General features: G+C 36.2%; 1 protein-coding gene across 5 annotated transcripts in view; it reads right to left on the bottom strand.

Moving 5' to 3' along the window:
* Positions 1–15,074, bottom strand: part of LOC127415640 (DNA (cytosine-5)-methyltransferase 3A-like) — a 69,128-nt gene that overhangs the window by 6,874 nt on the left and 47,180 nt on the right. For 3 of the 5 annotated variants that reach the window (XM_051654415.1, XM_051654417.1, XM_051654418.1), the window contains 4 exons: positions 11,470–11,555; positions 11,319–11,388; positions 10,407–10,525; positions 8,012–8,492 (listed from right to left, as the gene is read on the bottom strand). In XM_051654415.1, coding sequence (XP_051510375.1) covers positions 8,357–8,492; positions 10,407–10,525; positions 11,319–11,388; positions 11,470–11,555 — 411 coding nt within the window. In that variant the 3' untranslated portion in view covers positions 8,012–8,356. Of the gene's footprint in view, positions 1–8,011; positions 8,493–10,406; positions 10,526–11,318; positions 11,389–11,469; positions 11,556–15,074 lie in introns of those variants that run through there. The other 2 variants (XR_007892968.1, XM_051654416.1) reach the window with 1 other exon arrangement.

Here is a 15,074-nt window from a genome sequence, read left to right as displayed (position 1 = left end):
GCAGCATAGCTTACTACTGTTTGAGACGTTTATTGTATAATAATGCCTACTGTTTCACTTAACTATTTAAAAAAAAGTAGGCATTATACAGAACTGCGGTATTCAGAAAGTAGTATGCTAGTAGTATGAGAGAGAGACCTGTAACACAAATGGACTGAATAAGATTGACGAGGTTGTAGGCAATAAATATTGAGGCAACAACAATCACATATATATAAAAAAAAACATTAAAGTCTGACCATAGCAAGAGCACATGGATGGAATTTGTAGAAAGGAATGTTGGGTAATGTAGTTTTGCCATCACTTCCAAGCGGTTAAAGGAATATTCCATGTTCAATACAAGTTAAGCTCAATCGACAGCTGTTGTAGCGTGATATTGATTTCCACAATAATTTCAACCTGTCCCTCCTTTTCTTTAAAAAGCAAAAATCAATGTTACAGTGAGGCACTTACAGTACAATGGAAGTGAATGGGGCCAATCCGTAAACATTAAAATACTCACTGTTTTGTGTCTATACTCACAAGTTCAGCCACAAGACATAAACCATATGCATGTTAACATGATTTTAGTGTTATAAAATCACTTACTAACCTTATAGCCAATTTTACATCATTGCCATGACGATGTAATGTCAACAAATCCTAAAACCCTAAAATGACTGTAAAAATGACAATTTAAACAACTTTACAGCTCAAATAATGCATGAGTTTTAACAGAAGAATTAATGTAAGTGCTTTTATAAACTTATAAGCTTCACATTTCTGTTTAAACCCTCCCACTTCCATTGTCCACATTCACTTCCATTGTAAGTGCCTCACTGTTACCCAGATTTTTGCTGTTTTTAAAGAAAAGGAGGGACGAGTTGAAATATATTTTTGTGGTAATCAACATTTATGCCACAAATGAATATTCCAGAATATTCCTTTAAGTAACAGTGTACAATATTGCTGCCTTCAAGTCCTCCAGGAAAATTCCTACTTAGGAGTTCGGAAGTCGTATTACGACGTGATGTACACTCAAGTGATTTTGGTCAGACAAAATGTTGGACATGTTGACAACTTCACGTTTCTTTCTTTTTCACCTCCTGATAAAGATGGGAAGCTTTTTAGCGCCAGTGCAACAAAATGACGAACAGCAGGTTATGGGCATTTGGAGTTTAATAGGGCTGCAACTAACAATTATTTTTATAAATGATTAAGCGAACGATTATTCGACTATTCGCCGATTATTGCAACGATTAATCATTAGCTCTTAACCGATTATTCAGCTTGTGCCCCAACTTAAACAGTTGTATTAAACATGCTTACTAACAATAAAGAGAACAAAATCATCTTTTAAAAATACCTCTAAGTGACATTCACTGAAATAAAGGGAAAACAAATACTTTTAATTCAGTAAAGAAATTCACTGCAAAAAAATCCTACTGTTATCATGTGTTTTTGTCTTGTTTTCCATTTAAAATGGTCTAAAAATCCTTAAAACAAGATACATTTACTTGAGAAGCAACATATGAGATGTTTAGACTTGCTTTAAGAGAATGTATCTTGAATATAAGTGTATTTTGTATATAAGTGTATTTTTTCACTTGGTTATACTTCTGTGAGTGCAGTAAAGACAAAATATACTTATATTCAAGATCTATTCTCTAAAAGCAAGTCTAAATATCTTATATGTTGCTTCTCAGGTAAATGCATCTTTTTTTTTAAAAAAAAAGTATTTTTAGATATTTTAAAATATTTGTATTCTTAATATTATATTCAGCATTCTCAGATAAATTTTTTTGTCTTCTGCAGTATAGCTGCTAAAGAAAATGCACATTGTTTTAAAGGAGTTTTAGATATTTATATCGGAAAACAAGCCAAAACAAAAACAAATCAAAAATGTATTTTGTTGCCGTGTATAATGGGGCGAAGACTACCCTCTCTCACCTTTCCGTTCACTTCCATCCATCTTAAACTCACAAAAAAACAAAATCTCTCTTATTAAAGCTGCTTATTGCCAATTTTCTTCACAATAAGAAATGCACAGTGACACATATACTGTATTATGATACAATAAGTTGCGAGCAATCACGTTATAATCTAGCTGCAGCAAGCGTGCGCACTCGAGGGACAAGCATCTCCGCGACAGAGTGTGCATCAACCGGGTACAGTTTCAATCTTTCCCCCTTAGATCGGTACATATAATTCCCTCGTACTTTGCGATCTACATCACCTGAAGCTGTGAAAGTTTAGAGTGCATCTGGACTGTGTGCTGTGTAATTCTCCCTCTCCTCAAGTCAGGTGTGAGCTGCAGTGCTGCTCTCACGCGTCATCATTAGAGTTTATGTTACCTTAAATGAGATCAAACGACTATTCGGTATTCAATTTTTTTATTGTCGATGTTGTCGATAATATCGACGAATCATTTCAGCCCTAGTGATTAATTGATGCTTTATGTATTTTATTATTCTCTGGAAATGTAGTTTGGTCGCGTGAGCCTGTCACCTTTTAACCTATACGAGTAGTGCCTTCTGACAAGATTTACCTCAATTCATCATCAACAGTACACAAATTGCATAAAATGAGTACATTTTAAAAAAAAATTATGATCAAAACCAAATTTTTTCTACCATGATTCTTTAATTGACATTAAAAGGGCTCGGAGAAAATCACACTGGTAATTACGATATTGTGGTGGCGTTCAGATGCACTTGTCCTGTAAAAATGATCATTCCAACGTGACTTGAAGGCAGCATGTGAATCCAGTACATATACATTTTTCTTACTGAGAGGCACATACTACAGTAATGTCTATAGGCTAAAACACATGAATCTGTACATTTTTATTCTTTTTTTGTTACTTTTACATTTTCATCAAGTACAAAGTTAAAATGCCTTTGCAAATATATTCATAAAAGAGTAAAATAATAGTGCTTTTTCAAGACTACACAACATAAAACAGTCATTGTCAAGACCAGTCAAATCTTAAATGCCAACGATATAGTTTCACATCATTATTTTGTCATTTATCATTTAAGAATAAAATTGTATAGCACCTTTTTGAAACGCCTTCACTGTCTTTCTTTAAAGACTTCATTCCTAAAATAACTTTGCACAAGAACCCGCCATGTTATCGGTTCACTCTCAAATTTATCACCTGTCAATCATCTTCCCACAGTTCATAAATACAAAAGAATTCTCTGCTCATTGCATTAATTGGACACGCCCCTCGACATCACTGGCTCACAGCTCCGCCTTTGACCACACCCCATTATTATAACAGCCATGCAAATAATCATACACAGGCCAATAATTATGTCAGAATGACTCTATATGAATTTAAAAACACCCAGCACACAAAACATAATAAAATGCTAAAAAAGGCAAACTTATCTACAATTCATTTACCACTGAAATCTTGACTAATTACAGCCAAACCTCACGTTGCATTACAGGACTTACCAGCCTTCACCAAACAAACACAAAAAGACTATAAGGCTACGAGCGGTTCGACCCAGCACAGTGCCACAACGATTCTGCTGAAGGAGTCTGTTGCTATTATGAAAAACACCCTGCGTTTTATATGTTCATTTTCAACCGTCATGAACTGGACAGCTAAACCTTTGCTGACTTGTGTGCAAGCTCCTCTAGTTCTCCCTCTACATAATATTGGGGGGTAAAATTATTTTAATAGCAATGAATTACATCACAATTATTTTCAAAACCAAATAAACTATGCACATGTGGTATGGCTCCAGAAATTGGCAGCACTGTGTCTGTAAGTCATATCCAGGCCCAGATCTGAGACTTTCTTTTCTTCAGATTTTTTTTTTTATGCGATTTGACGAAAAATTGTAGTAATTCTTGGAAATAGATTTAAACATGATCAAATGTGCTTAACGAAGCTGATAATACAATACACTTACTGGTAGCATAAAGAATGTTCAATTTAGTCAAAATATTAAAAAAAGTAATTTAGAATTTTGCAATCATGTTTTTGAATCATGTTTTTACATTAGTTAAATATACTGTAAATTACTTTTTAAATTGTGAACTATTGGCAAACAAAAATCTGAAAACTCCTAAATGTCCAAATGGCATTACGTTTTCCCTTAAATCAGCTTCCCAACATGAGCTAAATCAGAGAGTTACTACAAGCTGTGGGCCAAAAGCATATTTCAACAAATGTGATATAACCATTAAGGTCTGAATCTGCATTGAGACAAAAAACTTCAAATAAAACCATAGAATATTCAGGTAATGAGCTGGTTAACTTGCTTTCAATGCATATTTTCCAACACAATGATCAATACTCAAATAATATAACAACCAATGTGCCCGTTTGATTAGATAAACAAAAAACAAAAAACAAAAAAAAGTTTAATTTTCTAGTTTAAATGTGGTCTTTATACACTCTTCCACTCTAGCGAGGGCCAATTAAACAAATTCATATAAAAATATTCCATTTCAAAGCACAGAATGAGCATCTCTGTCAGCACCAGAGTCCTGTTCACGTTAGACTGGAAACAGGATTATAAAACAGCACGGTTTGTAGAGTTGTAGAGTAATCCAGTTTATGTGAAATTCATGTGTGAAATCACACCAAGAGCAAACATGTCACATAGAATCAAATTAATGTACCTACATTTTTACAAAATGTTTTTTACGTGGCACATATTGCAGCAGTTTCCTGGTGAAATGAACACTAGAGGCGCTACAACAACGACTTTTATTCCCTTTTACACAAATCACGAGTAAAACGGCAGATTATCAGTTCCTAAACACTTTTCGCTCTGTTCCTCAAACAATACTATCTTATGACATCTAAACACTTTTACTATGGCACGACTTGCAAGGCGATACAATTTAACGTTTGCATTACATAACAAACTACATTTACAAGCTTGTTCAAGTGCAATCAAATTGCACTTGTGATGCAAAGAATGCTTTTCATCTTGCATTTGCTTTAGGGTAGGGAGGTCGGTTTTGCTGATTTTAAACTTTATAGAGCATTAACCTTAACCTCATCTGTTCGGGGGAATATTTAACTCTCTTTTAGCGCCACACAGTGGACATTTCACCCCGGAACTGCTGTGATACATGTAATGAACCACGTATTGTTATTTAATAAAAATGTAGCCACAGTCACATGTTTTTTTATGAGATCAGGCTGCAAAAGAGGCCCCGCCTACCACAGTGTTGTGGAATTCTGGGAGCACCATGTGACCACCTTTTATGACATCACACAGATGTGCCACTTTCCCAGAATCCCGAGTGAGGAGCACAGAATACACCAAACTCTCAGATTGCTAGAATTGTAAAGATTAGAATGTGGACCCAACACTGATCTGATCCTTATTCACAGTTCAGCGAGAGCGAGAAAGGCGATGTTCACGCCGCAATCCAAAGTGCTCAAATCCAATTTTCTGCTCACCCTTTTAAGATACACGTTAAGAGAAAGCCGTTAAAACACATCTTGGTTTCTCCCAGAGAATGCGCCTTAAGTGGCCATGTAACCGCATAAGCAACGTTCTTATAGATTTTAAAGAGTGCACATGTGCGTATATGCTCAAGAGCCCGGAGTATGACATAAGAGAGTAACCCCACTATTGCAGCAAAATGCTGCGGCAGGTCACAATGGACAGGTAATGAACAAAAACACAGCAGCAACTGTGGGACATCAGGAAATTAAGCAAATCAACAAAGAACAAAAAATGCAAAGTCGTCCTCAGACGCCAAGTTTGTTATTTACACCAGCGTTATTAAGTTGGTGTGTAGTAAGCTGCTTACTTACAGAGCCGCATGTATAATGGAGAAAACAGTACACAGCTTACATGCGATCGGCGCTTTTGTGTCTTCAGCCGCTTTTTTTTTTTGTTGTTGCGATAAATGGCTTTCAGGTGTGCTATGTAAACAAGCACATGTGTGTCACATCAGATTTGGGCCACATTGAACTGCAGTGTGAACGTAGCCAAACCGAACCAAAAGCAGAACACAATTTAGGAAAGAGTGGGAAAGAGAACAAAGCACCATGAGTGTGCACCATGGAATATCTGCAGCACTATCGAGTTAATGCACCAACAGTAGAAACATGCAACAACATCCCTGATACCTCACTGAACACACACACACACACACACTGAAGTACAGTAGAAGTGGTGGTATCTGGATAAGTATTCCCTAAAACCAGCAAGATTTTGTACAATCCTATGGAAATCAGTCCAGCTGTGTCTATATGTGGAAGGTTTGATTTTGCCGTCTGTTTGATGGAGGAATATTGCATCAAGACAACAGCAAACATGAACATACAGGAAGAGGAGGATCATGAAACATGAGAGTGAATAAATGATAAAAATTGTAACATTTTTGTGTTAACTACCCCTTTAAGTTTCCAGTGTGAGAGGATGTGAATGAGTGTGTAATACAGCTCTCTCAATGTATATGCACTATAGGCTCCCAACAGTAAGGCCTCATACGTGACATTGCGTTGGTATTGCTGAGAGAGAGAGAGAGAGAGAGAGAGAGAGCACCATAGTTAGTCAATTTTTGAATGAATAGTTACTGTAGTTTAGTAGTACCGTACAATCATCTGTAAACAGTGTACTGTTGATTCTTCATGCACAGCTTCTCTCTCATGTATGTGTGAAAATGAGTGTTTGTGTACATGTTCCATACCATTTCCTAACCGTGACACTATAAAGCATTAAATGATGAATCACATCTCTTAAATGTTAATCTGAGATCTGTTATCCTAACCAGCCATGATGACAATTTTCCGCTTGGTTGGTTTCCATTGCTGTAAAGTCATGTTGCCCCGCCCAAAGTTAAATCTCATTGGTCCAAAATCCCATTCCACATATGGGTGAATTTCATGAACATGTTAAATTGCTATATACGTTAGATTTCCCCAAAATCAATAGAAAAAATACTAAATTATATTTGGAACCATAGGACCATCCAGACTTTTTTTTTGTTTTTTTTGCATTGTTACATTATTTTCATGACAAATAAGCACATTTCCACCCAAATTCTCATTACTGTAACACATCTCAATGTTGTACTTTTTAGTTTTTTTTAAATTCTCATTTTAATACCGATTCTCTTCATTAGATTCACGTTAGTAATTTTTACAGTTTTCTTTTGTACTGTATTGCAATAAAACTACTAGTGAATATAATAATTTTTAATGTTAATTTATCTATTTTATTTATGAATTATAAGAGATTTTTTTATTATTTTAAAATCAGCATAAATGCAGTAGAACAAATACTACCATGATGAATACTTTGCAATTTACATATTATTTTTTTCCACATTATGGTAACAATAATGAGATTTTTTCCCAATACAGTACTGAGAATTTGGTAAAATTTATTAAATTGTTATGAAAATAATGTAAAAATGCAAAGAATCTTCCTAAAAATAGGCTTCATTGTCTTTATGAAAAATATAATTATCTTATTTTTTCCTTTGATTTTAAGCTGAAATGTGACCCAGAAATACAGTACACACTTTTTTGTATTAAAATATGCATAAATTAGACAGTAACAAATACCACAATGACATAAAAAAAATACTACAAGAAAAAGAAAAATGTGCTTAATTGTCATGAAAATAGTCACAATGCTAAAAATGTAACGTTCATAAAAAGAAGCTTCACTGTCTTAATGAAAAACATAAGTTCCTTTTTTTTATGGTAAAATATGACCCAGATATTTTCATGACAGATTTCATGAGATTCACCCGTATTTTAAACATCAAATAAGTTCTGACTGGCTGTGATTTTGATGCTTCGCAGCAGCATTTCGCTTTCAGTGATGACAGAAAAATGACTTTTGAAAATTATCAACATTCCTGGTTAGGACACAGTGTAACGTTAGATTTAGGATCAGGGAACAGGGCTAACCTACCTATCTAACTAGCGATTTGTGCTCTAAATATACAGTATGCATATATATATATATATATATATATATATATATATATATATATATATATATATATATATATATATATATATATAAATCCGCTCGCACAAACGCACACTCGCAAACACACACACACACACATTTTGTCTCGACCAGTTTTGAGAGAGAGAAAGAGTCGTCAGAGCTGGATCATGACAAAAAAAACAAAAAACCCCTGAAACAATGGACAATAAAATACATAAAAGATAAAATAAGAGATAAAAATGTGGACTCAGTTATGTTTTCAAATAAATAGCTGAAGTGTGGCTGTCTAGTGGGTTAATATCAGAATAGCACCAGCTGTTCACAAGCCACCAGCAACAGGAACACAAGAGGGTGGAGCTTATTGGATATGTAGATAAGGAAGGGGAGGGACATAATGACATTTGGAGGGCGGAGTTTCAGACTCAGGCAAAGTATTCCTTCAGTGGAGCGAAGAGGTGGCGAATGACAGGCACGCTCCATGACCTTCCCAGAAGCCTTTGCCTGGCGAGACGACTCATGTTAGAGACGTCTGTGTAATGAATGGGAAAGCCGAAAACTCTGGAACACACAAACACACAGCAGATGATTTAATGGATATTTTCACACTTGAGTCCTCTTCAAAGACCCCATGAAATCAAAATTAGACCATGTCTGTTTGCTTTGAGATGATCTATATGCTAGTTAGGTTTACACCTAAAAATTGACAAAGTAATCTTTAAGCAGATCAAAATTTTAAAGTTTATAATCATCTGGGAAAACAGACCAAAACTCAGGGGCATATCCAAATTTTTGTCCAATAAAATGCTCTCTAGAATGCCAACAGAGTGCAACATTGCCCACCTACTTTTTCAGCCGTCTTGGTTTTTGAAGAATTTTGTGATTTCATAAAATCCTTCATAAAAGAGTTCTAAGCCATGATCCAAAACAACCAGCTGCGAGGTGAATCACATTATTATTAACACTAACACTTTGAATTGAAGCAAAAATGTATATGAAAACGCAGCCTGATCTCATGAACTTCATTAGATGTTTGGCTGCAGTTTACAAGTGAAATGTCCAGGAGGGGGCACCAAAAGCGAGTGAAATGTTGTCGTAATCAAATGAGGTTTTTAAGGGGAATATTAGATGGAGGTTTTAATGAGTAATACTTATCTCCCTAACCTAAAACTTGAACCTAAATGTAAGCAATAATGTTTTAAAAGCAAATGAGAGGTGAACAAAGCAGACATCCTTACCCTTAACCAATACCTAAACCAAACCGATAGCGTGGAAAAAGTTAATCCAACAACAAAAGCAAATTTTCTGAAGCAACCACGTCATTTCGTGTGCTTTCTATGACACTTCAATCTCACATGTCAAATCCGTGTTTGGCTGGGCTTGAATTGCAGAGTTGAGCAACTCTGCAGTTCCATCAGTTGAGCTACTGCAGAAGCTAATCACATTGGAATAAGTGTGTAAATGTAGGTGACTCTGTAATACAAGCATTCAAATGTGTCATTTTTCAATTGTCGTTATAGTAAAAGTGTCAGTAATGTCATAATCAGCCATTGCAGTCGTGATTTGCGAGAAAGTGAATAAAATGCAGTTATTGTAGTGCCTCTAGTGTCAATTTCACCAGGAAACTGCGGCAAAACAGAATGCGGCATGTAAAAGTCAATTAGCAAAAATTTAGTTTTAGTAACGTTCATTCTATGAGACTAGGTTGTGAAAATCGGACAAAAAAATTAGTACTTAAAAAAAGTACTTAACGTCTTAAGCGAGGGAATAAACTACAATCCCATGTAGCATTGCAACCGATGTAATCGAATGAAAAACAGTGGAAAAAATAAAACTACTGATTTAAAGTTAAAGTGAAATAATACATTTTTATTTTATTGCAAAATATTCAAATATATAAGTAGTTTGAGAGTGTTGGGAAAGCGACTGGGTTGCGTCATTCACAGTGCATCATGGAAGAGGGTGGTTGCTGCAGAGCTCTTTTGGTGCACTTTTTTCGCTGCGATTCCCTGATTGGTGGATCTTTCTCTTCGAGATCATGGGTAGTGTGGTTCTTTACCGGAAATTCAGCAATTACACACAATTCAAAAAATAGGATGAAAGAACAAACATATATCATCGGTTAACATCCTTGGAGCTCACAGTGGGTCTGTTTTAAAACGTTTGCATGTTATCATTAAAAATCTATTCGCCTGAGGAGAAAATGAATGGGATTTTTACTTCCGGAACCCGACTGCTGCTCTTTATATCACCTCTAACTAATATCACCTGCCTTCATCTTGTAACAGCAAGTAGCAAATCATTGTTCACAGATGTGGTGTAAACTAAAGCCAAATGGCTATTTAAGAAAAGAGATTAGCCTTTCAATATGTCCTACCCCAACCTCCTGTTTCAATAGGAAATACAATTAAAAGACAGAGAGGGAGAAAAAAAAAACAAGCATTAGAAGAAAGTTCCTGTCATAACATGGCTCACCTCTCCATCTCTGTGCACCACAGGATATCCTCTTTATTGTTCATGTAGACGGGGTAGTGCTGATCTTTGCCCTGTTTTATGGAGTTTGAACGAGTCGTAATCGTTCGCACTTTGCCAAACTGAAAAGCAATGTCAAACAAGTGAATCACTCCCTTGTTGGCCACCAAAAACTATGACTATCAGCATAAAGTCTGGTCAACATTGCAGCTTATTCTGACCAAGAACCGGCCACGACGAGACGAGACCATTTGATTGACATGTAAAGCTCTGTTTACGGGTGGGTACATCTGAAATTCATGATACCTCAATAATAGAACATAGTGGGTTAAAAAACACTTCAAATAATCACATAGCAGTCTACATGAACGGTGGAATTGGCGAAAAATGTTTACAGACTGATATGTGATCAGAATTAGTGACAGACTGATATATCGGGCAAGCCGATAAATGGGCCAATATTTGGCCATTTTGCGATTATCTGCATTGGCCGGTTCAATGTATGCTTGGCCGATTAACAGCAGTGTTAACTTTTCCTTGTGTCAGTTTCAAAATCTACCAACAGATTTGTCAATAGATAGTCAGCATATTGTTTTCAAGTTTTTTCTTTTTTTTAAGTTTATGCAAATTTGAGTAAATATTGCATAAAATAAGTGTTTAACTTAAAAAATTTAGTGTACATCTGATTTGCTCTTGTTAAATTGTATTATGTTTATCTGCATTTATATCGGTCATCCTGCTCTCTAGATATTGGTATTGGCACTGGTCACTGTAAAACCCATGTCTGTCGACTACTAATCAGAACTGCTGTCCATCTACAAAGTAACAAGTACAGATGTTTTCATGGAAATAACTTAGCAGAATAACTTGTCTCCAAAATATAGTGAGTAAACACACAAGACCACACCCACCCACCTTGGCTGTGCGTCCATGTTCCAGACAGTCTTGTAGGTCAAGCTTGTCATTTGCCATGGCAGTCAGCGGCCTGAGAGACAAAGAGTTTGTTACTTAATTTGTCAATTAAGGCCAATTGGTGTAGTGTTGTGGATTTCAGCAGCAGTTGTACCTGTTCATTCCAGGTAAGTTGCCCCAGAAGTATCGAGCTCTGTGTGCAGCAGACACTTCCTTAGCATCAATCATAACTGGATTACACTGAACACACACATAGAAACAGTGAATGTGAATTCATAAATAAATACTGTGGCTCCAAATGTATTTGGGGGGGGGGCAAGTGGTTCGTATGTGCGAGGAAAGGCAGCCGGTGGAGTTTATGGATGGTGCACCTGTAGGGAGTAGGTGCACTACTCAGACTGTGTAATATGCATATAGGAAGCGGCAGTACCGGTCAGTAATACTACATTGAAGATTAATAATACCAAGAAATATATTCAGATGGTCCCTTACAACATTCTTCACATTTTTAGCAATACATGCTTTATAAATTATTAATAATAAAAAGTGTATATCATTTCTTATATGCTGAAAACTTTCCTGACTTATCCAAAAAATATAATTATTTTTATTTCTTCGATTATTTGTTTTCTTTATTTTACATATGTATACATAAATACATATGTTTAAAAAAAAAAATTATTTCACTTTATTTTAATTATTTATTTTTTTCGTTCACCTGTACTTCTAGTATTCATACATTGCTGGTTCTGTGTAATTTTGTACATCTTATTGAACATTTATATTGAGCCTTCTGTTTTTTTTAATAAAACAAATCCATAGTTTTAGTTTTATATGTGGACTTTTCAGACAGTCCCTTATCACACCCTCCACAGTATTAGCATGTTTCAGAACAATGTGTGGACTTTTTAAGATGACCCCTTCTCCACCTTAAGAAAACTTTCCAAATTATATCAATGTTAAATTATCGATCTGGAACAATTTAGCCGTGATGCCATCTGACCAGCTCACTGGGACAAATCCCATCCCGTATTGATTCAATACGGGACGTATCATTTCATATTTCGATACGGGACTATCCCGTATTTTACGGGACAGGTGGCAACCCTACCTGGGGGTATAATACATGCTCATGAGCAAAGTGTGGATGTGGAAAATCGTTATTGTATAGTACAGTAGTAGTAGTATTAAGCCCCGTTCATACCGCTGGTGGCATCGCGCGACAAAACGACACGTTCCATTCATTTTCAACGAGAGCAGAACGACTTCCAGCGGCACAAGCTGTAGTGACCGTTGGCAATCGCCATGGCGAGCGACAAGACAAAGCTGATAAAATGTAAACTTTATGCAAATGACGAGCAACATTCACGAGTGACTACCAATGAGAGTGAAGACAAAGGAGCTCACATCATCTGTCTCCAGGCAGTGAATGTGATACTGGAGTCCAGTGTAGGCAAGTGCAGGCAAGATGGAGAAGTTAAAAGTTTCTGTGAGCAATTTCACTGTTCGATATTATTGTCTGTAACCACGTACATGGATGGGCTAATAAAATAATGCGTGAAAAACCTTGTCTGCATTGTGAGTGAGTTTGATATATATATTGAAATATAATTCATCTTGTTTAATGATATGATGCATTGAGCACTGCTGCAGGTTATATAAAAACACTCACTCATGCAAATTTTTTAGAAGCAATCGAACTGATTCATTGTCAAATTAGAATGAAATCAGAATTTCCAAAGCTACTATGGCCAGATGTGCAGTCCACCAATAACATTAAAGCGACAGCAGTAGGAACATCCACCAGCAACACAGATCGCAAAGTCTAGCGACACCAAGCGACAAAGTCGTTTGCAGTGCGAATGGGGCTTTACAGTGAATAGTACGTAACTATACAGTAGTGATATATTTCTGTCATACTTTTTTCCATTTAAATGGAGCTTTCATTTTGCCAGAAGCTTTTATTTTGGAGCGAGGCCTTTTCTGTTTCTGTTTGTTTTTGCCAGTAGCTTCTCACCTCTGGAAAAGCATGTCGCTACAAGATTCGGGGTGCGTTCCATTCAGAAGTGATCATCCCTATGCCCTATATTCCCTTTGAAGACTTTAACCTCCACTGTGAGAGCTTTGTAAGGCTGAAGGATGTATGGCTCAAAAATAACATTCATTTGGAACTCACTTTTTAAATCATTCTTACTGGAAATGCTGTCTGATGTGATCTTACAGCATGACAATCATAACTGTTCTCCACTCAAAGTGCCCTTCGGAGGCTGCTTCATCCTGTTTGGATTGCAGAGCCAGTGTGATTACAAAACCACAAAAGGCTGTTATTTAATTAAATAAATATGTAGTCTGTGTGTGCTGCATGCAACAAAGTGAATTAGCGCTCTGCAACAAATAGAGCGTGCAACGCTTATGATGCCATTTTCCATTTAGATATCTATGGTTTTCCGTGTATGAGCAGCCGGATTTACACATTCACTTTGAAGTGCTCAGCAAATGCAAACTATATATTTATCTCTTAAATCACAGATTTGTGGTTTAATAATGACACTAGGACTTGATATGATTTTGACGTGTGCGCTGAATGTTTACGCACTGAAATTCGTACGTCAGATGGTATCGAAACATTTTTATGAGTACAAGAACACGAGTGCAGTATTGGACCCGATTCTGGTACCAGTATCAATATCTGGACATCCCTAAATAAAACAATATTTAAACTGTTTTGAAATTAAGATAAAATGTATTTGGCACCATCTGGTTTTCGAACATTAGCGCAGCATGTCCATAGTTAATGTGATGAAATTATCCGGGGACTAATTGGTTTAAAGTAATGGCTCAGAAAAGTGAAGTTATCTCTGAGAAAATCTCTAGCATCATTTGTTGGCACGTGGTTTGAAAGTTTGTCATCTAATACGATGACACTAAAATTTTTTTTTAAAGGTGCAGTATGTAAGATTCAGAAACCCTTGTTATTAATGACACCTGTGGCCGTTAAGTGAACTGCAGCATCGGCCAAAACAATGACGTAACGTACAAAGACGCTGAACGTGATTCACCGGCATCATGCTGACAGATTTAAAATGACACAGTTATGATTGTTTTACTACAAACTTTGAGACTAAACTAACTACTTATCAGCTAACATTGCATACAGCTACATACTACTGAACTATACCAGACAGTTTACTGTTGCACTGCAGTGTTATGTTGCACTATTGTATGTTTTGTATGTCATATGTTGTAAAACGATCAAGAAACCAGCGTATTTGCTTAAATTCATCCTGTATACCTGACTTTTAGTATAAAGAGAAGATCGTTGAAATTTTTTGAAAGTTACGAAGCTTGCAAGGTAGCTTGAAGGTAGCTTGCAATTCATCAACGTTAGCAGGCAAGATCAAGTTAGCTAAAATTACACAGATCAATCCTTACGGCACTATATTTCACATGCTTTGCAGTTATGTGAGCTTACCTGTCCAATAAGAAGAATGGCAATTCAGGGTCGGTTTTGGGGATCAAAACGAAGGTCCCTCCAGGAATCAAATGCCCTGCCGATGTTCACTCTAGTTTTCACTCGAACACGATCACGTTCCCACTTAGGCAGATGGGATTCAGTAGATAAATGTTTTTTTGTTGTTGTTTTTTTTGGCTTACTCGGAGTTTGTGTAGGAGTCGGTGTTGTGCTGGGAGCTGGACGTTTGCCAGATTCCATCTCTAAGAAAACGTTACCTAGTGTTGCAGTTTGTTGTTGCTGTTGAA

The sequence above is a fragment of the Myxocyprinus asiaticus genome, chromosome 25, assembly GCF_019703515.2.
Source record: "Myxocyprinus asiaticus isolate MX2 ecotype Aquarium Trade chromosome 25, UBuf_Myxa_2, whole genome shotgun sequence".
Classification (NCBI taxonomy): Eukaryota; Metazoa; Chordata; class Actinopteri; order Cypriniformes; family Catostomidae; genus Myxocyprinus; species Myxocyprinus asiaticus.
Note: the sequence above shows the minus strand (reverse complement) of the source record. Positions and strands in the feature narration are given on the sequence as shown.